The sequence below is a fragment of the Trichechus manatus genome, unplaced genomic scaffold, assembly GCF_000243295.1.
Source record: "Trichechus manatus latirostris isolate Lorelei unplaced genomic scaffold, TriManLat1.0 scaffold00048, whole genome shotgun sequence".
Lineage (NCBI taxonomy): Eukaryota > Metazoa > Chordata > Mammalia > Sirenia > Trichechidae > Trichechus > Trichechus manatus.
In genome coordinates this window covers 17524565-17544891 of record NW_004443984.1, presented here as the reverse complement: position 1 = coordinate 17544891, position 20327 = coordinate 17524565, and the positions used below count along the sequence as shown (strand labels likewise).

At 43.8% G+C, this 20327-nt stretch overlaps 1 protein-coding gene across 2 annotated transcripts in view; it reads left to right on the top strand.

The window, feature by feature from the left end:
• Nucleotides 1-20327, top strand: part of CLCN6 (chloride voltage-gated channel 6) — a 35248-nt gene that overhangs the window by 4336 nt on the left and 10585 nt on the right. For both annotated transcript variants that reach the window (XM_004377234.2, XM_023732186.1), the window contains exons 3-13: nucleotides 2692-2757; nucleotides 3106-3171; nucleotides 5576-5642; nucleotides 7655-7761; nucleotides 10161-10287; nucleotides 11085-11152; nucleotides 12286-12344; nucleotides 13222-13354; nucleotides 14434-14547; nucleotides 14788-14954; nucleotides 15543-15669. In XM_004377234.2, coding sequence (XP_004377291.1) covers nucleotides 2692-2757; nucleotides 3106-3171; nucleotides 5576-5642; nucleotides 7655-7761; nucleotides 10161-10287; nucleotides 11085-11152; nucleotides 12286-12344; nucleotides 13222-13354; nucleotides 14434-14547; nucleotides 14788-14954; nucleotides 15543-15669 — 1101 coding nt within the window. The remainder of the gene's footprint in view (nucleotides 1-2691; nucleotides 2758-3105; nucleotides 3172-5575; nucleotides 5643-7654; nucleotides 7762-10160; nucleotides 10288-11084; nucleotides 11153-12285; nucleotides 12345-13221; nucleotides 13355-14433; nucleotides 14548-14787; nucleotides 14955-15542; nucleotides 15670-20327) is intronic.

Here is a 20327-nt window from a genome sequence, read left to right as displayed (position 1 = left end):
TGCAGTTATTTCTTATCCCTCCAACTTTTTTTCACATACTATACAATTCACCGAAGGAGCCCAGGTGGCGCAGTGGTTAAGCATTTGGCTACTAACCAGAAGATTGGCAGTTCGAACCTACCTAGTAGCTCTGTGGAAGAAAGACCTCATGATCTGCTCCTGTACAGATTACAGCGTAGAAAACCCTATGGGGCAGTTCTACTCTGTCACATGAGGTCGCTATGAATTAAAAATCAACTCCACGACACCTAACAACATACAATTCACCCATTTAAAGTATGCAATTTAATGGTTTTTAGTATATTCACAAGGTTGTGTGACCATCACCAGAATCAATTTTAGAACATTTTCATCACTCCAGAAGAATCCTCATACCCATTAGCAGTCATTCGCATCCCCTCTCAAGCCATAGGCAACCACTGATCTACTTTCTGTCTCCATAGATTTGCCTGTCCTGGACCTCTAAATACCTTTTAAGTATTAATGGAGACAGAGTAAATGACTACTTTCTTTTATAAGGATCAGCACAAAGCTGGTTCCTATGAGGCAGAGATTAAAGATGTCCCAAATGTCCAACTTTTCCAAACCACTGTACTAGTCTATCATCTCTAACATCAACTACTCCCTCCCCGCTCAGAACTCCCCCTCCTGTCTTTGGGTTCCCTAATTCCCTGCAACATCTCACAGAACTCACGAACCATATAAAGGAAATGGCTCATGTGGTTGAGGAGACTGGCAAGTCTTAAATTCATGAGTCAGGTATAGGCTTCTCCCTGACCCTCAGTCTCTGCCCAAAGGCACTGAGCTTTCTCGCTCCATGAGGCAGGAAGCCACTGCCCCATCTCCTGCCGTCTCTCCTGCCAGTCTTTCCTGGCTTGGTGGCAGTGGGCTGTTCTCTCTACTCTGGAATTGGCTTTCTTTTAAGGCAAAACCGACCAATCCCCTTGGTGGACCAATTATCTTATTTGCACAGCCTCACCCAGTCACCTGGGTGGAGTTACAAGACCAAGGCAAGAAAGGCCATACTAAGTAATTCATCACACCGCACATAGCATTAATAGACAAAACTCATCAAGCAGATGACTAATTGACCAGTCATTTTTAAATATATTTGGTATAAATGATATTCATATTTTTCAGCATTGTACTCCTCTGTTTTTTTTCTAGAATGTGATGTCACTTTGTTGATTTAGAAACTTATATATCAGTTTAATCACTCATATAGATGAGTCTAGTTTCCCAGCAGAAGTATTTCTTACTCACTGTGGTTTTTTGTTTTGTAATCAGTAAAAAAGAAGATAATTTTTTTAAATACATAAGTATACAATGTCTGCTGTGAAAATTTCAAACAGTACACAGATGTGCACACCTCCTAAAAAACACCACCTCAGAGATGATCATGGTCAACAGCTTTCCCAGATGTTTGTGCCTTATGGGTGCTGACACATACATGACACTAAAACCCATTGCCGTCGTGTTGATTCCAACTCATAGCGACCCTATAGGACAGAGTAGAAATGCTCCATATGGTTTCCAAGGAGCGACTGGTAGATTCGAACTGCCAACCTTTTAGTTAGCAACCAAGCTCTTAACCGCTGCACTATTAGTGCCCCTACATGATACTAGTTTTGTTTGATCACAATGGGATTGTATTATATATTTTATTCTGCATCTTGGTTTTTTACTTTATTATTTTTGGACATTTTCCACATCTGTCCATAGATCTGCCGTAATTATTTTATTGATACATGATATTCTATTTTTGGATGTATGACAATTGTTCATTCAGTTTCCCTGTTGATACTCCAGGACTCTTTTTTAAGAGGGGTTTTGACTTACTCTGGATAGTCATAGCAATGGAAGCAGTTATCACATGTCACACCTGGCCTGATTTCAAGCTCTTGCCTGAGAGTGTGTCTACCAGGCAGTGTCCAGCTTATTCATTAGCTGATGTGTAGGTAAGAGCAGGTTATGGGAAAGAGCATCATGGCAGACCATTTTCCTTTTTTGCCGGACGCTGCTTCTCACACAAGACATAGAAATAAAATTTTGAACTGTTCCTCTAAATGTCTATGGCACATGCGCAGATAGTTTGCAGAATGTGCTTCTGTGAAGCATGGCTGAAGGACACTGCTTTAGATGTAGAAGTGACAGGAACTGGACTGAGTCTGTACTTCTTGCTGATATAAACTGGAAGTTGCTTTTTAAAGTAGCCTCCATATCAGTTTGTCCTGTGACTGACCTCCTGTTCATAGAAGCTAACTATACAAGATAATTATAATTAATTTACTTTTCAAATGAATTTGGTTCTGATTAATTGAAGCTTTTGTTCACATCCAGTGGAGTAATTTGGATAAGGCTGGTGATAGCCAAACGTCTTTAAATGTTTTTCGGAAACAGCAAGTTAAAAACTTGCTAATTTAGAACTTTTTTCTAAAGCATGAAGTACTAACGCAGTGCTTCTCAGACTTGAATGTACACATGAGTCATTTGGGGATCTTGTTAAAGTGCAGGTTCTACTGCTGTAGGGCCAGAGGGGCCTGGGATTCTGCATTTCAAACTAGCGCCTCCTGGCCGGTGCCCATCCATACGTCAGGTAGCAGGAACCTAGTGTTTTGTCCCTTTCCAGGTAATTCTTCCTACCTGGCTGTGATTTTTTTTTTTTTTTTAACTTGCATGTCCCTGTTTCAGAGCTTGGATTATGATCGCTGTATCAATGACCCTTACCTGGAAGTTTTGGAGAGCATGGATAATAAGGTGAGTCCCATAGTTCTTGATCTGTCAGGACTGAACAAACTCTTTTTCTGTTCTAAATACTCTAGTAAAAATCCTTACCCTTGGCCTTTTAACACCTTTTAAGAGATATCAGCATTTATTCCCTAGCCCTTCATCCTGCCAACCAGAGTACCACCTGTCAGTGAACCTGGTCCAGCCCCTTAGAGTTCATCATTCTTGTGTTGTAAGGAGCCCATGATCCGTACTTTATCTTCACCATGCTTGCTGACCGTGTGGAATTTAATCTAAAACTAGTTGGTCAAGATGTATTCCTTCCTCTCTGCCACTGGAACCCTGCCAGACTGAATCATTCTTTTCCTCTGTGAACAGAAAGGTCGAAGGTATGAGGCAGTGAAGTGGATGGTGGTGTTTGCCATTGGAGTCTGCACTGGGCTGGTGAGCAGATGGGGCATGGTGAGGTGGTGGGCCAGAGGGGTGGGAGCGGAGTCAAAAGGTCAAGCCCTGTCCTGGCAAATAAGCCATTTGTCATTATAACAGACTATCTTTCTCCCCAAAACCCCTTTTTTTATATTAGTGATGCTGACACAGTTTTTCATACTTCTGTTGCTTTTGCCCTGTGAAATGAAAGTGAGCCATAGAGCTTTGGTGCTCTTTAAGTACTCAAAGGTTTGGTCCAGACTTACCTCCTACAATATGTGATTATATTCCTACCGAGTAGATAAAAGTACGTAGTGGATGTTGAGGTCACTCCATCGGGAAAAAGCAAAGTAGTGGGAACAAAATTTTGAACAGCATACCCTTTCTGGTAGCATAATGTGCCAGTAAACAGGACAGGACACCATGGGTCTCACTAAATTTACTATGCTGTCCTGGGCTTCCTCCCTGCCCATTGCTGATTTTGTCTAGAAGGTAGAGCTGGCAGTGGGGGTGGAAGAGTATGCCTGAACGAACAGTAACCTCAGTAAGTTCACAGATGAATCACAGGTAGAAGAAGTGTGTGAACATTGCCAAAAATTGTAGTCGAAAAAGTTCTGGAACCATAATTGCTGATTTAACATTGTTCATCCTGAGAAAGAGAAGCTGGAGAACTTAGCAGGCTGTCACAGTGAGGCATGTCAAATCAGATTTTCCAGCAATACAATGTTAGAATAATCAGCCAATTGCCATCGAGTCAGCTCTGACTCATGGTGGCCCCATGTGTGTCAAAGTAGAACTGTGCTCTGTAGGGTTTTCAGTGACCAATTTTTTCAGAAGTAGATCACCAAGACTTTCTTGTGACATACCTGTGGGTGGACTCAAGTCACCAACCTTTCAGTTAGCAGCCAAGCGCATTAAGTGTTTACATCACCCAGGGAGTCCATTGTTAGAATAAAGGGTTACGTAAATTCTTACATATTTCCATATATCACCTTTCTCTAGAATCGACCAAAAGTCCCATAGTTCACTCTACGTGATATACCTGTAAAATATAAACATGTATTTAACATAATATAGCCACAAGGGCCAACCACAATTTTTATTTTTCACAGCACTTGTCAAATTTTTACTGTAGTAGATCCAGAGGTAAAGGAATATCTTACTAGGTAAGACTAATGGCATTCAGAAGGCTTCTTCGGTAGCGTTCTGGTGGATACCATTGTGGAGGGAACTTGAGCTGATTTAATTGTTTTTTTTTGAAATCTCAGGGTGTCTATTTTGCTATATATGTTTCTGGTTGCAACTTTACTATAATAAGCATAGTCGTTAGCCATGTAGTTGTCACTCGTTCTGCTCCTTTCGTATCAAGCCCCTTTGAGCTGCCGTTTATCAATACTAGCGACTTTACTTTGCACGCTCGTGATACAAAGGCAGACCTGCCTTCATAATGTAGCGACCAGCTCCACTTGCTACCGACTCTCTTATCCTCTGATCTGTCATCACTTACTGCTTCAATGTTAAAAAGCCTCTAGGCATTGGCTTGAGAGAACGTCAGAGGTAAAGGCATGAAGCCTTTGATCCTAGGTCCACGATGTCAGAAGTCTTTCCAGTTCTGCTTGAAACCCTGAGCATGGACTTAGGAGAGTAGACTAGTGGGACACCGGTAGTTTTTTCTTAGCCAGTGTAAATCAAAGTAGGACTTACAGTAATAGCAAACATGTGAAAACCATGTACCCCTAAATGAATGTTGTCTTTGAAAGTAATTTCCTGATCTATATGCATATCCAGGAGCCCTGGTGGTGCAGTGGTTAAGCACTCGGCTGCTAACCGAAAGGTCAGCAGTTCGAACCCAGGAGCCACTCTGTGGGAGACAAATGTGGCAGTTTGTTTCCATAAAGATTTACAGCCTTGAAAACCCTATAGAGCAGTTCTACTCTGTCCTGTAGGGTTACTTTGAGTCAAAATTGGCTCAGCGGCAACAGGTTTGGTTTTTATTTTATATGCTTATCCAACTGAGAATCACTGACAACATTTTTGGAATTTTCTTTTCAAAACTGCCTTCAGAAAGAGTTTCGCAGTTACTCACACAACACAGTATTAGTCCTCTTTGATTATGGGACAGTCTTCCTTGATCTCACATCTTGTTCTGCATCATTTTCCGTCTTTGTCTTACTTGCTTCACTCTCTCCTTAACTGTACTCCCATCCCGTTTTCTTTGGAGGGTGGTGGGACCAGGTGGGAACAGGGAGTGCCTCCAAAGCCAGAATGACTAACAGAAAGTTTACTCATGCATTGCTGGTTGGTAACACGGTGCCCTTGGCCAGCCACCATAACTACAGTGGGGACATTAGATCCTTTCAGGAGAAGTGCCTGTCATGCCCCCAGGAGTGAGCCTGTCTGATGGACCTCTTATTCTTCACAGGTGGGTCTCTTTGTGGATTTTTTTGTGCGACTCTTCACCCAGCTCAAGTTTGGAGTGGTACAAACATGTATCCTTTTCCTGGTTACTGGTGTTCCTGAACTCACTGGTGGTCAAGATCACTTTGTTGTCTGGAAATGGTTTTCACAGTAAACGTGACCTTTGAAGGGTTATTTTGTTAGCCATTCAGCTTTATGGTTTTTAATTATCAGTGGGAGATACAGAAGGAAGACCTTAATAAATAGAGAGATACGCTCATGTTCATGGTTAGCAAGACACAAATACCATAAAGATGCCTGTTCTTCCCAATCAGCCTATAAATTCAATGTAGTTCCAATAAAAAAATAATAATAATAATCCCAATAGATTTAGCATAGAACTTGAAAATTCTCTTTCAAAATTTGTATGGAGGAGTAAAGGGCCAAAAGTACAATTTTGAACAAGCAGGGGGACTTGCCTTACTGGATGTCAGGACTTAGAAAATTTAAGATCTAGTACCTGAAACAGGAATACCTAGTTATACCAGTGGAGAAATAGAGAAGCAGAGGCTGGCCCACACAGACATAGACATTTGGCAAAAGACAGCGATGGTGTTATAAATCAGTGAGGAAGCGACGGATTATTCAGTAAAAGATGCCAGGACGTTTGTTCACCCATATGGAAACATATAAAAGTAGATTCTTACTTCGTACTATAAATAAAGATAAATTCCAGATGGACTGAAGATGTAAATGGGCAAAACAAAATTTTAAAGAGATTGTATGATGACAGCGGAGCCCTGGTAGCGCAGTGGTTAAAGCACTCAGCTGCCGGCCAAAAGGCTGTAGTTCGAACCCACCAGCTGCTCTGCAGGAGAAAGATGTGGCAGTCTGCTTCCATAAAGACTGCAGCCTTGGAAACCCTGTGGGGCGGTTCTACTCTGTCCTACAGGGTTGCTGTGAAGTCGGAGTCGACTTGACGGCAGTGGATTTTGGGGTATGATGACAAGAGTATGGAATAACTTCTTAAAGCCCCACACGGCAAAACTACAAAGAAAAAACTTGATAAACTTGACCACATCAAAGTAAATGTTCTGTTTATAAAAACAAAACAAAAAAATCCTAAACGACAACAACAACAATAAAACACTCTATGCAAAGTGCAGAATAAGTCCGTAACCTGGACTTATTATTTGCTGTGCGTACGAGAGACCAGTAATTAGTATCCAGAGTATAGAAAGAACTCCTGCAATTCAATAAGGAAAAAAAACAAACTGCCCAGTAGAAGAATGAGCAGAGGATGTGAACATGCAATTCTCAGAAGAGGAAAACTGAATGGCCAGTAACCCCCTGGAAAAGCGCTCACCTCACTATTCATCCGGGAAGAGCAGTGAAAAACCGGTAGGAAGGTGTGTGTTCCTGTGACTCACGAATTCCTCTTCTGTGCATGTACCCTAGACATGTACAGAGATGTTCACTGGCAAAAAGTTAGACTCAAACCATCTGGGAAATTGGAAAAATTGTAGTATGTTCACACAGTCTAATTCTATACAGAAGTTTAAGTGAATGAACCAGAGCTGATGTATCAACATGACTGATTCTGAAAACCTTTATGTTGAGAGAGAAAAAGGTTGTAGAGTGTATGTAAGGTACAGTACCATTTATTCTGATTATAAAAACATAGAACAATATGGATACATGTGAAAATATGCAGGGAAGGACACAATAATTTCAGGTTAGTAGTTTCAGGAAAGGGAGGAAGGGAAACAAAGGGTTTTTTGTTTGTTTTCCTGTAGTATCTAATGTCTGTTTTATTTTTTTAATTGCAACAAATATGGCAGAATGTTGAGATTTGTTAAACCTAGAGTTGTAGGGATATGGATATTTATCTCTTTTTGTAATGTTTCAAGTATTTCATAATTTAAAGATGGTTCCTAATGTAGAAGATATCTCAGACAATTTCTAAAATGTATGTATATGGAGGACAGAAAGGTGTGTGGGAAGTAGCCAACATGTTCTAGAAGAGGAGAGGCTACACCATTTCAAGTGACTGCAGGAGCACCCTCTGTTGGTAAACATGTTTTTCTTAACCCGGCCTCTGCAGCAGTGGAAGAATGCAGCAAGAAAGGTTGCCTCGCCCTGTCCCTCCTTGAACTCTTGGGTTTTAACCTGACGTTTGTCTTCTTGGGGAGCCTTCTTGTCCTAATTGAGGTGAGGTGCTTTGTTTGCTTATGAGGTTTCAGATTCCTGCACTGTTTTCTCCATTTCCAGAAGGCCAGGAAGCTGAATTAGATTTAGAATATAGACTCCTGTAGAAGGTAGCCTCCTATTCACTTAAGAGATGTTTCTGAAAGTAAAATTTTCAGCCTCTGGTGAGATTAGGTAGGAAGGAAAATTTAGATTAGGGCGGTGGTTTTCAACCTTAAATCAATATTAAAAATACTGATGCCTGACGAATCATAAAAAACAGAAAATAACAAATGTTGAAGAGGCTACGGGGAGATTGGAGCTCTTATGCACTGCTGGTGGTAGTGCAAAATGGTACAACCATTTTGGAAAGCGATATGGTGCTTCCTTAGAAAGCTAGAAATAGAAATACCATATGATCCAGCAATCCCACTCCTAGGAATATATCTTAGAAAAATAAGAGCCATCACACGAATAGACATATGCACATCCATGTTCATTGCAGCATTGTTCACAATAGCAAAAAGACGGGAACAACCGAGATGCCCATCAACAGATGAATGGATAAACAAACTATGGTATATGCACACAATGGAGAACTATGCAATGACAAAGAGCAATGATGAATCTGTGAAGCATCTCACAACATGGATGAACCTAGAGGGCATTATGCTGAGTGAAATAAGTCAATCATAAAAGGACAAATAATGTATGAGACGAGTACTATAAAAACTCATGAAAAGGTTTACATACAAAAAGAAACAATCTTTGATGGTTATGAGGCAGGGGTGGGGTAGGGGTGGAAAAACACTAAATAGACAATAGATAAGTGGTAACTTTGGTGAAGGGTAAGACAGTACACAGTGCTGGGGAAGCCAGCACAACTTGTCCAAGGCAAGGACCTGGAAGCTCCATAGACATATCCAGACTCCCTGAGGGACTGAATTACTGGTCTGAGGGCTGTGGGGACCATGGTCTCAGGGAACATCTAGCTCAATTGGCATAACATAGTTTATAAAGAAAATGTTCTACATTCTACTTCAGTGAGTAGTGTCTGGGGTCTTAAAAGCCTGTGAGCGGCCATCTAAGATACTTCACTGGTCTCACCCCTTGAGGAGCATGGGAGAATGAAGAAAACTAAAGACACAAGGGAAAGATTAGTCTGAAGGACTAATGGACCACAACTACCATGGCCTTCACCAGACCGAGTCCAGTACAACTAGATGGTGCCTGGCTACCACTACTGACTGCTGTGACAGGGATCACACTAGAGAGTCCTGGACAGAGCTGGAGAAAAATACAGAACAAAATTCTAACTCACAAAAAAGACCAGACTTACTGGCCTGACAGAGACGGGAGAAACCCGGAGATGGCCCCTGGACAACCTTTTAGCTCAGTAATGAAGTCACTCTGGAAGTTCACCTTTTAGCCAAAGATTAGACAGGCCCATAGGACAAAACGAAACTAAAGGGGCACACCAGCCCAGGAGCAAGGACTAGAAGGCAAGAGGGCACAGGAAAGCTGGTAATAAGGAGCCCAAGGTCAAGAAGGGAGTGTACTGACATGTCATGGGATTGTTAACCAATGTCATAAAACAATATATGTACTAACTTTAATGAGAAGCTAGTTTGTTCTTTAAATCTTCATCTAAAGTACAATTAAAAAAAAGAAAAATACTGATGCCTTGACCCTAGCTCCAGCCAATTAGATCAGAATCTCTGGGAGTTGGGTGCTAGCATCCATGGTTGAAAAGCTCCCAGGTGATGCTGGAACTGATTAGAAATGCAAATCTTTGGGTTCCACCTCCAAACCTACCAAATCAGAAACTCTGGGGTGGGGCCCAGTAGCCAGTGTTTTTTCTCTTTTTCCTAAACTTTATTTAGTTTGTTGTGATTGTTGAGAATATACACAGCAAAACATACACTAATTCAGCCGTTTCTACATGTACAGTTTAGTGACATTGATTACATTCTCCAAGTTGTGCAACCATTCTCACCCTCCTTTTCTGAGTTGTTCCTCCCTCATTAACATAAACTCACTTCCCCCTAAGGTTCCTATCTAATCTTTCGAGTTGCTGTTGTCAATATGATCCCATGTAGATAGATCTTAAAAGAGCACAATGCTCAAGGCAAGCATTTTTTACTAGTTAAGCTGAACTGTTGTTTGGTTTTAAGATGACTTCAGAGGGGATATTTTTGGTTTAAGGTTTAAAGATTATCTCAGGGCAGTAGTTTCAGGGGTTCATCTACCCTCCGTGGCTCCAGAAAGTCTAGAGAGTAGTCAGTGTTTGAACAAACACCCCAGGAGGAGATGCTAATACTGCTGAAGTTTGCTAGAACATAAAAATCAGCGCTCCCTCTCTGGCGGCCAAGACTGCTGATGGATTTTGCATTTATGGGTGTGCCTGCTCTCCCTATCATTAGCCGGTGGCAGCAGGTTCGGGGATACCTGAGATCAAATGCTACCTGAATGGCGTGAAGGTGCCAGGAATTGTCCGTCTCCGGACCCTGCTCTGCAAAGTCTTTGGAGTGCTCTTTAGTGTGGCTGGAGGTAAGAAGAGGCTTTCTGATTTTTATGCTTATTCAAGGGATAAGAGGAGAAGAAGCATTACATATGTAAATTAACTAGATTTAGACGGAAAGGCCTGCACATTTTTGTTGGGTTATTTTTGCAAACACAGACTCTGTGAACATGTTATTCACAGATCTCTTGACAAGCACACCATTCTGTTTTGAAGTAGACTGACTGTCTAGTTGGTTTATTGGAGTTGGCTTTTTAGAAAACTAACTTTCATGCATTTAGAGAAGGGATCAGCAAGCTTTTTCTGTAAATAGCCAGATAGCAAATGTTTTAGGCTTTGTGGGCCAAGAGGCAAAATCAAGGATGTTATTTAGGAGCCCTGGTGGCACAGTGGTTAAGAGCTCGGCTGCTAACCAAAAGGTCGGCAGTTTGAATCCACCAGCCAGTCCTTGGAAACCTTATGGAGCAGTTCTGCTCTGTCCTATAGGGTCACAATGATTCGGAATCGATTTAACGGCAATGGGTATATACCATTTAGAATGTATCCATTTAAGAATGTAAAAACTATTCTTAGCTCTTAGGATGTATGAAAACAGACTTGGCCCATGGGCTGTAGTGTGCCGACCCCTGATTTGGAGTTTAAAGAGTATTTTCTCTTATAGCAAGATTTAAATGAGCTTATTTGGTGGGAATTTGGCTCACTCTCTTATAAAGTTGTACAGTGTCTGTTTTATATTCTCAAGAGAAAAGTTTATTTGACAGAAGTCTCCTGACCCAGAGGCCTTCCTGGGCTGACTGGTGGTCTTTTCCCATTTCCCCTGTTCCAGGGCTCTTTGTGGGGAAGGAAGGCCCCATGATCCACAGTGGAGCGGTGGTGGGAGCTGGCCTCCCTCAGGTAAGGGCTGAGGTTCTCACTCTCTTGTCCACGGCCTTAGAATCCTGATGTCAGTGTGGGTTGATACGAAACATATATGGTCAGTGTCCCAGGAGAGCAGGCAACTTGTATGCAGAGTCTTAACAATGCCCTGCTAATTCCTTGGAGCACTGAAATGGTATATAGAGGAAGTCAGTTCAAATGGAAGTCAACGTGGTGTCCCACAGCCATTGGCACATGCCTCCAGTTAGGGTGGCTTGGTATAGTGCTGCCAAATCTCAAGAGGCTGGGAGCATGGACTAAGATGGTTTTAGGCACAGTTCTATTCAGATTCCATGTAAAGTAGTACAGTAATGATAATAGCTACTACTTGTTAAATGCTGTGTGCCAGACTCTGGGCTAGACTTGGCGCATGACTCCTTTCTTTTTTATAGCCACCCCCTGTGTTTTGTTGTTACCATCATCCGCATTCTCAGGTGAGGAAACTGAGGCTTAGAGAAGCTAAGGAACTGTCTCAGGACTCCAAAGCTCCTATTGTTATTCCTGGGCTGCACGCCTGAGAAGCCCCAGTTCCTTATAGACACATACCTCCCATGTTCTGTGGAAAGGGAGTTGCTGTGATTGTGAGTCCTTGAGGCAAAGGAGAGAAGATTCTTTCTTTCAGAGCCCACATTTTGGTCATCTCTCTTGCTTCTGCCTCAATTCCTTTACGTCAACTACCAGGTCTCCCAAAAGTGAGCAGAGAGGTGGAAGGAGGCCAAGCATGGATTAGGTGTCAGCGTGAGAATTTGCTAAACAAATTGAAAAATGACTATTTGGCCTCTTCGCTTATCGACGTCTTCTAGAAGGACTACCTTTATCTCCTACACTAGCTTCTAGTTACCCCCAACCCACTGCTCCGTGATTTTCCCCTTTTGTTTCTGACCTGTTGACTACATATAAAGTGCAGTTTCTGAAGATCCTAGATATTTGGGGGCAGAACAAAGAATTTGCTCCCAAGGTGGGTAACTTGTTTGCTCCGGGCTGCTATCCTGGCCTCCTCCTGGCAGCACACCTGCCCAGGTGTGCTCTAGTGAGGGGATTCCAGATGCTGTGGATTTCTGCAGCTCTGGGCCTGGTAGACCCCTCTCTGACTTTGTTTCCTCTTGTTTTAGTTCCAGAGCATCTCCTTACAGAAGATCCAGTTTAACTTCCCCTATTTCCGAAGCGACAGGTACGGAAGGGTTAGGAATTGGGTTTTATTAAAAAGCAAAGTATTAATTTACTGTCAGTCAGACTCGATACTTTCTTCAGCCTGGCTGATACCGGCAGGTCATATGGGAAGCCCAAACATCAGAAAAGAGGCTTTGAGTTACTCTTCTGAAAATAAGAAGCCAAAGGACCAAACTGGCATCACGACTTCTGTTTTGTCATGACAAGAGGCCTAGAAGCATCTCGGACAGTGTTGCCAAGACTGAAAACACGACGAAGAATGTCCAGAGGCATATTATCAGGAATGTGTTTTGTATTCCAAAATGATTTAATTGGTTCAGCTGCCTTGCTAGGTTGGAATTGGCTATTCTCTGTAGACTCTTCTAGCCCTGTGCGATTTGTGTGTGTTACTCAACCTGCAGCCTTTTAAGGCCCTTGGAGCCAGGGGCTCAGGTTCAGAGTTAGAGTCCACCTTCTCGTCTTTATTCTACATGTCATTGTGCGCCTGCCCCTCTGAGTGTAACCAGCACTTGGGCATTTTCACTGATGCTGTGGTTTTCTGGAAGGAATGTGGTTCAGTAGTGACTGCAGAAATCTCTGATCTACCTCCTGAAATAGTGGCTGAGACATGATCTGGATCCCGTGTTCACAGAGGAGGCTGATGTTCGAGACGTTCCCCAGGCAGAGGAGCCACCACACCTGGAGGAACCTGCCTGGGGAGGGCATTTGGCTCATAGGTGAATTGTATTTGCTGCTGAGGCTGCCTCACAGAGAGCTGCCTCTTCTCAAACCCAAGTGCTCGTAGGTCATGAAATAAAATGTGTGGATAAGCGAGTAGAAAACTGGCTTTTGTGGCGAGAAGGCTTTTTCTCTAATAAACCCCTTTCTTTTCTCCTTAGAGACAAGCGAGACTTTGTATCAGCTGGGGCGGCTGCCGGGGTTGCTGCAGCTTTTGGGGCCCCAATTGGGGGCACCTTGTTCAGTCTGGAGGAGGGCTCATCCTTCTGGAACCAAGGGCTCACATGGAAAGTGGTGAGGAGGCCTTCACTGGGAACCTTGTTTGAGACTTCATCAAACCCCAAAATTAAACTGGGCATCTCTCACTCGATACATTTAGCAGTAGCTTTGATGAGATTAGGAGGATTGGCTCTGTCAGAAACTCCTTTGTTCTAGATACCCATAAGGAGCCCTGGTGGCAGAACGGTTAAGTGCTCGGCTGCTAACCAAAAGGTTGGCGGTTCAAACCCACCCAGCAATTCCGTGGGAGAAAGACCTTGTGATCTGCTTTCATAAAGATTACCGCCTAGAAAACCCTATGGGACAGTTCTACTCTGTCTTATAGGGTCGCTATGAGTCAGAATTGACTTGACAGCACCTAACAACAACAACAACAGATATCATAACCTCTGAACTATAGACGTGAGGATTATTTTTGTTGTGTACTGTTGAGTCGATAGTGACCCTATATGACAGAGTAGAACTGCCCCATAGGGTTTCCAAGGCTGTAGTCTTTACAGGAATACACTGCCAGGCCTTTCCCTGCTGAGCCAATGGGTGGGCTCAAACCACCAACCTTTTGGTTAACAGCTGAGTGCTTAACCATTGCTCCACCAGGGCTCTTTGACGTGGGGATTAATGGCACATTTTTAAAACTTTTAAAAAAATGCTTTTTATATTAATGCCCTTCCCATCACCCAAACAGTAATCCCAAATCAAACTGCTGTTCTCTTTGATGAACAGTCTAGCATTAAACCTGAAACTGGCCCAGTCGTGAGGCAGGAGGTGATGGAGCCAGGACTTGCCCTTGAGTCTCCTACCTCAGACGGGAGCGATCTTCCCTTTGTGTTTGCTCTTCCTTTTTGGTGCAGGGTCTGGTCCACAGTAGGCTCTCAATAAATATTTATTGGCTGTTTGAATGAAAACTCCTTGTAGCCTGATTTAAATTGAGGTTCAGCTTGAGGTGTCTTTACTGCAGCACTTACCAGATCCACGTATCCAAACCTAGAGTCAGTAGGTTTCTGTGTAAAGCTTTATGTTTTATGAGCAAGTGTCAGGGAAAAAGTAGGACTTGTCACTGTTGAATGTCCTTGTTTTTGTCCCCTATCCTCTAGCTCTTTTGTTCCATGTCTGCCACCTTCACCCTCAACTTCTTTCGTTCTGGAATTCAGTTTGGAAGTTGGGGTTCCTTCCAGCTCCCTGGATTGCTGAACTTTGGCGAGTTTAAGGTATGCTTTGTCCTTTCTCCCAGGACCCTCTTAAGTAAAGTCCCAAAGAGAAGTGATCAGAGGGGCAGGTTCCGCTTCGGTCTCTTCCCTGTGCGTGCCCTGCGGTCGGTGCGGGCAGGTTCCCTCCCTGACTCAGAGAGAGAAGGTGGTACCGCTCTTGTTTCTGTCTTCTTTCCTGCCCCTTCCTGTTCTCACGGGCTCTGTGCTTTTTCTCTGTTCCTCCCTTTCCCCTTCTCTCAGTGCTCTGACTCTGATAAAAAATGTCATCTCTGGACAGCTGTGGACTTGGGTTTCTTCGTCATCATGGGGGTCATTGGGGGCCTCCTGGGAGCCACATTCAACTGTCTGAACAAGAGGCTTGCAAAGTACCGTATGCGAAACGTGCATCCGAAACCTAAGTTTGTCAGGTACCTGTGCAGTCCCCTCCCCCAGCTTGCTGGGGCTCCCTAAGCTTCGAGTGAGCAGGGCCATCTCTCCCAAAGAAGACGACTGTGTGAGCAGACCGAGCTTCCCACCCCGGCTCTGATCTCACGTCTAAGACTGAGAATGTAAACAGGGTCATAAATCTACTCTGTCAGACAGGCCAAAAAAGTGAGTCTGAGCGTAATTTAGACCTAAGTTCCTGGTTGAATCCCAGCCTCCCTTGACTTGCGCTAGGACATGTAACAAAATCCAAAGGGTCACTGTGGCCCTGCTAGGGGCACATTCTGATGTCCAGAGACTCTCTTGCCCCCAGGGCTTACATGGAATGCCATTCCATTCCTCGGAGAGATAATGTGGATGCAGCAGCCCACTTCACTGACTACATTTTTATGTACAAATTATGGGAACACAGCAAGTCACTGATAAATTCTGCATGTGTTGACTGAATAGGGGCTGCTTGTGAATGCCCTTTGGGGTCATGAGGGTTGAGGGTAGGCAGCATTGTGTTTTTGAGTTCCCGAGACCAGGGTGTCTTTGTTTTCATGTAATAACAGCTGTGCTCTGTTTCCTAGAGTCTTAGAGAGCCTCTTGGTGTCTCTGGTAACCACCGTGGTGGTGTTTATGGCCTCGATGGTGCTAGGAGAATGCCGACAGATGTCTTCTTCGAGTCAAATCGGTAATGACTCATTACAGCTCCAGGTAACCCCAGTGCACCTGCTACCTTTATCATATACCCACAAAGAAGAAGAATTCAGGAATGTATGGCTTGCCTCTGTTTAGAGCTAGTAGATCCACTGGGTTCGTCGTTCCATGCCCATCAATTCCTAAGAGATACAGGAATGTGTAGTTGTCTTTTTGCCCAGAACAGTATGTGCACCAGATTCCTTCTGTCTCCTCCACCTTTGTAAACAGCACTGGCCACTGCTGTCTGTCCGCTTCTTCTCCCAGGCCTGTTTTAACCCTCCCACTTCTCCATGCCTGAAGGGCGCTTTGTAATTGCCAGAGTCAGTTCTAAGACCGGGAGAAAGGGGATATCTGCCGCAGGGTGACCGACCACCCTAACTGTTCTGCATCTTAGGGCTCTTATTAGGTTATCTTCTTTACTAACATGCATCTTTTTTTTCATCACCCAGCTTCAACAATCATCAGTGTATATATATTTTTAAGCATGCATCCTTTTTGCATTTTTCCTTTTCCCTTCCTAGGAGTATGTGGTATTTTCCAGCTGGGCCAGTGAGGTAGCTGATGGAGCTTAATCTACTATAGGTTTTTTGGTCCAACCTAGTGACTCTAAGAGCTAGACTGTGGTCAGGCAGATTTGTGGTTCTGGCCTGTCAGGGTGGAGCCTGGTGAGTATTCTCTAAGTGCTTCTGTCTTCTCTTGAGTTTGCTTTTATAGTCCTTCTGTTGCTCCCAGATAGCCACTTGGATCTTCTGAGCCCCTTTGGAACCTTTATTATGGGTCCATGCGTCCCCATGGGCCTCTTCAGTGTCCCGGGAACAGTCCAAGAATAGAGTGTGCTAGATCAGGGGTCAGCAAACTACAACCTACGGGCCAAATCTGGCTGTTAGCAATTGCTTGTTTTACTGTGGCCCCCAAGCTAAAGATTGTTTTTACATTCTTAAAGGGTTTAGGAAAAAAAACCAAAGAAGAATATATATGACAGAGACCTTAAGGGACCCACAAATCTATAGTATTTACTCTCTGGCTCTTTACAGAAAGTGTGTCAACTCCTCTTTATCATTACTAGTTATTCCCCAAGACCATCATTACCAGACCAATATTTTCCAAAATGTGTTCTATGATACACTGATATATGTGATTCATAAACAATAAAGTTTCTTTTGTTTAAATGGATTATTGTTAGGTGCTGTCAAGTCGATTTTGACTCATAGTGACTCCATGTGACAGAGTAGAACTGTCCTATAGGGTTTTCTGGGCTGTAATATTAGCTCTGGTGGCTCAGTGGTTAAGAGCTTGGCTGCTAACCAAAAGGCTCGCAGTTCAAATCCACCAGCCACTCCTTGGAAACCCTGTGGAGCAGTTCTGCTCTGTCCTGTAGGGTCGCTATAAGTCAGAATCAACTTGACGGCAGAAGATAATTGGATTTTGGAATCTTTACGGAAGCAGATCCCCGGGTCTTTCTCCTGTGTAGCTGCCTGGTGGGTCCACATCACCAACCTTTTGATTAGCAGCCGAGTGCTTAACTATTTGCAGCACAAGTTTCTTTAGTACAGAATTTCTTAGGGCCTTTAATAGTTTATTAATAATTATGTTTTGAATAATAATTATAGTCCCACTAGACAACATGAAACGTTTGTTATGTGCCAGATATCCCACTGAGCACTTTACATACATGATCTCATTTAATTCTTACTACAACCATGTTGGCTAGTAGCAATATCCCCATTTTAGAGATGAGAAAACTGAGGCAAAGTGCAGTCTTTTTTTGGTTTTTAGATTATTGTACTTTAGATGCAGGGTTACAGAACAAACTAGTTTCTCATTAAACAGTTAGTAGACATATTGTTTTATGACATTGGTTACCAACTCCACAACATGTCAATACTCTCCCGTCCCGACCTTGGGTTCCCTGTTACCAGCTTTCCTGTCTCCTCCTGCCTTCTAGTCCTTGCCCCTGGGCTGGTGTGCCCCTTTAGTCTCATTTTGTTTTATGGGCCTGTCTAATCTTTGGCTGAAGGGTGAACCTCAGGAGTGACTTCATTACTGAGCTGAAAGGGTGTCCGAGGGCCATACTCTTGAGGTTTCTCCAGTCTCTGTCAGGCCAGTAAGTCTGGTCTTTTTTTGTGAGTTAGAATTTTGTTCTACATTTTTCTCCAGCTCTTTCCAGAACCCTCTATTTTGACCCCTGTCAGAGCAGTCGGTGGTGGTAGCCGGGCACCATCTAGTTGTACTGGACTCAGTCTGGTGGAGGCTGTGGTAGTTGTGGTCCATTAGTCCTTTGGACTAATCTTTCCCTCGTGTCTTTAGTTTTCTTGATTCTCCCTTGCTCCCTATGGGGTGGCAAAGTACAGTCTTGACCAAGCTCACTTAGCTGCTAAGTGGCATAGCTGGGTTTTGAGCAAGGCAGTCTGGCTGTAAGTCCAGACTCTTAACCACTATGCTATACTGCCTTTTGATCTACATATAACATGATATAAATCTGCATAGCATAAGGTAGGTATTCTATAGAGGAAGAAACTGAAGCTTCACAAAATACCTTACCCAAGGTCACTAGTGAGGGACAGAGTTAGAAATCTGTCTGGTGGTAGAGCCTGGGCTCTTAGCAGATACACTGGTTTCCAAGAAGAAGCCAGTGCTGCTCAGTGCATTTGACAGCAGGGCTCTTTCCAGGAGCCTTCTGTTCTTCCAGACATAGTTTGGAAGACGCTGCGTGTGTTGGTTATTAAGCTGTTCTCGCAGCTCCCAGCCCTTCCCCTCTGCTCCGCTTTATGATGCTGGACCCGGACTCCGTACACGTTTCTGCTTTACCAGCTGCTCCCTGCAGGTTCCGCCAGTAGGGGGGCGCTGTCCTGTTTCCTACGGCAGCCTTCATGCAGCTGTATTGCCCAGCCAGGTTCATCTGGTAGGATTTACAAACCCATTGCCTATAACGTCCACATAACGGCATCCCTGCAGTGTCATCAATAGAATTGAATCCAGAAGAAAATCCATATCTTTAATTAATCTTTTTAATAACGCTCCCCATTTGCACACACAGCAATAGGTATGAAGAACAGCCTCTCCACTATTGCACAACATCAATTAGAAAACAGAAAGAAATGTCATACTCCAAACACCCTTATCCTGTGATAAGCCAGGCTGTACCAGAATCTCATCTTCCCACACAAAATAGTGGAGAGAACAAGAGAGCTGCTTTGTGTATAACGGCCTCTTCTCCCAGTTTTGGTTTTGTTCAGCTGGAGAACGTCAGGGGCAGAGATCGGAGTTGTCATCCAGGCCCTGTGTTGAGGCTGGTTTTCTCTGGCAGTAAATTCACTATGGAGGGCTTTTCCATTTGGGGCTTTAGGTCAAGCAGTGCCTGGGCTCTCCTCTCCAAACAGCTGTCAACTCCCAGCTAGTGGTCTCTCGCCTGCCTCATCTTCCCCTTAGTCCTGGGGGCTCTCAGGCCAGGCTTCCAGCAGTATCACTTACCAGGAGAGGAAGTGCAGCCTAATCCATGGTGAGCCATAGCTGTAATTACTTTTTCATTACAAGTGTAGAAGAACAATGGCCCCCATCCTGATTCTTTCATTCTCAAAATGCAAAGAATACAATATCGCAGTTGACTCCTGTTGGATGTTGTGATCATAAATCTCAACATCTACTTTTTCTGGTATCAGCTGTGAAGATAATAATCAACATAAATCAAAATCCACACTTTTCACTTCTCTGTTCAATTCTGTCATCAGCTGCACAGGCAGCACTTCTTCCTCTGCCCCAGCCACCGAGAACTCTGTCAGAACTCACAGGGTAAAGGACACAGTCCTCCAGACTGCCAAGTTGGCCTAAGGCTTCAGACGCCAGACACAAGCTTAGGAGTCCCCAAGGCTTCCCTCACTGCTGACCTGCTGGCTACAAATTGGAGGGTTCCCTCTACCCCTCAGGATACCAGCTGTAAGTACAGAGATTCCCAGTGCCCCTCAGTTCTGACCCGCTGGCTCCCACTACTCCCTCAGGGTTGATAATTCACTGAAATGACAGAACTCACAGAAAGTGTTATATTTATTAATACGGTTTTATTGTAGGAAAAAAGGATACGAATAAAGGGACGCATAGGGTGAGGTCCGGGAGGGTTCCCAATGTGGAGCTCCCATGTCCCAAAAAGGAAAGTGATACCCTCTTGTGTGCATGGATGTCTTTCACCAACCAGGCAGCCCTGAGAACTTGCCTGTCCAGATCCTTTATTCGGCCTTATTGCATAGACATGCTGGATTGAATCACGCCCCTCCTCCCTGTGGTCAGCTGACTTCAGGCCACTCATTAGCACAAATCATCAGATGTGGTTTGGAGACTTTAGATAACAAAAACCAGAAACCCAAACCTGTTGCCGTCAAGTCAATTCCAACTCACAGCAACCCTACGGGACAGAGTAGAACTTCCCCATAAGGTTTCCAGGGAGTGGCTGGTGAATTCGAACTGCTAACCTTTTGGTTAGCAGCCGAGCTCTTAACCACTGTGCCACCAGGGCTCCTTAGATAACAAAAGCACTTAAGTTACTCCGGAAGTCCCAAGGGTTTAGAGTTAACCTCTCAGGAAACAGGGGTAAAGACCAGATTACTTTGGGTAAAGTTAAATTCCTTACCCCACAGATCTGTTTTTTGCTGCCTGTTTATGGGTAAAGCTCTTAAGCCAGG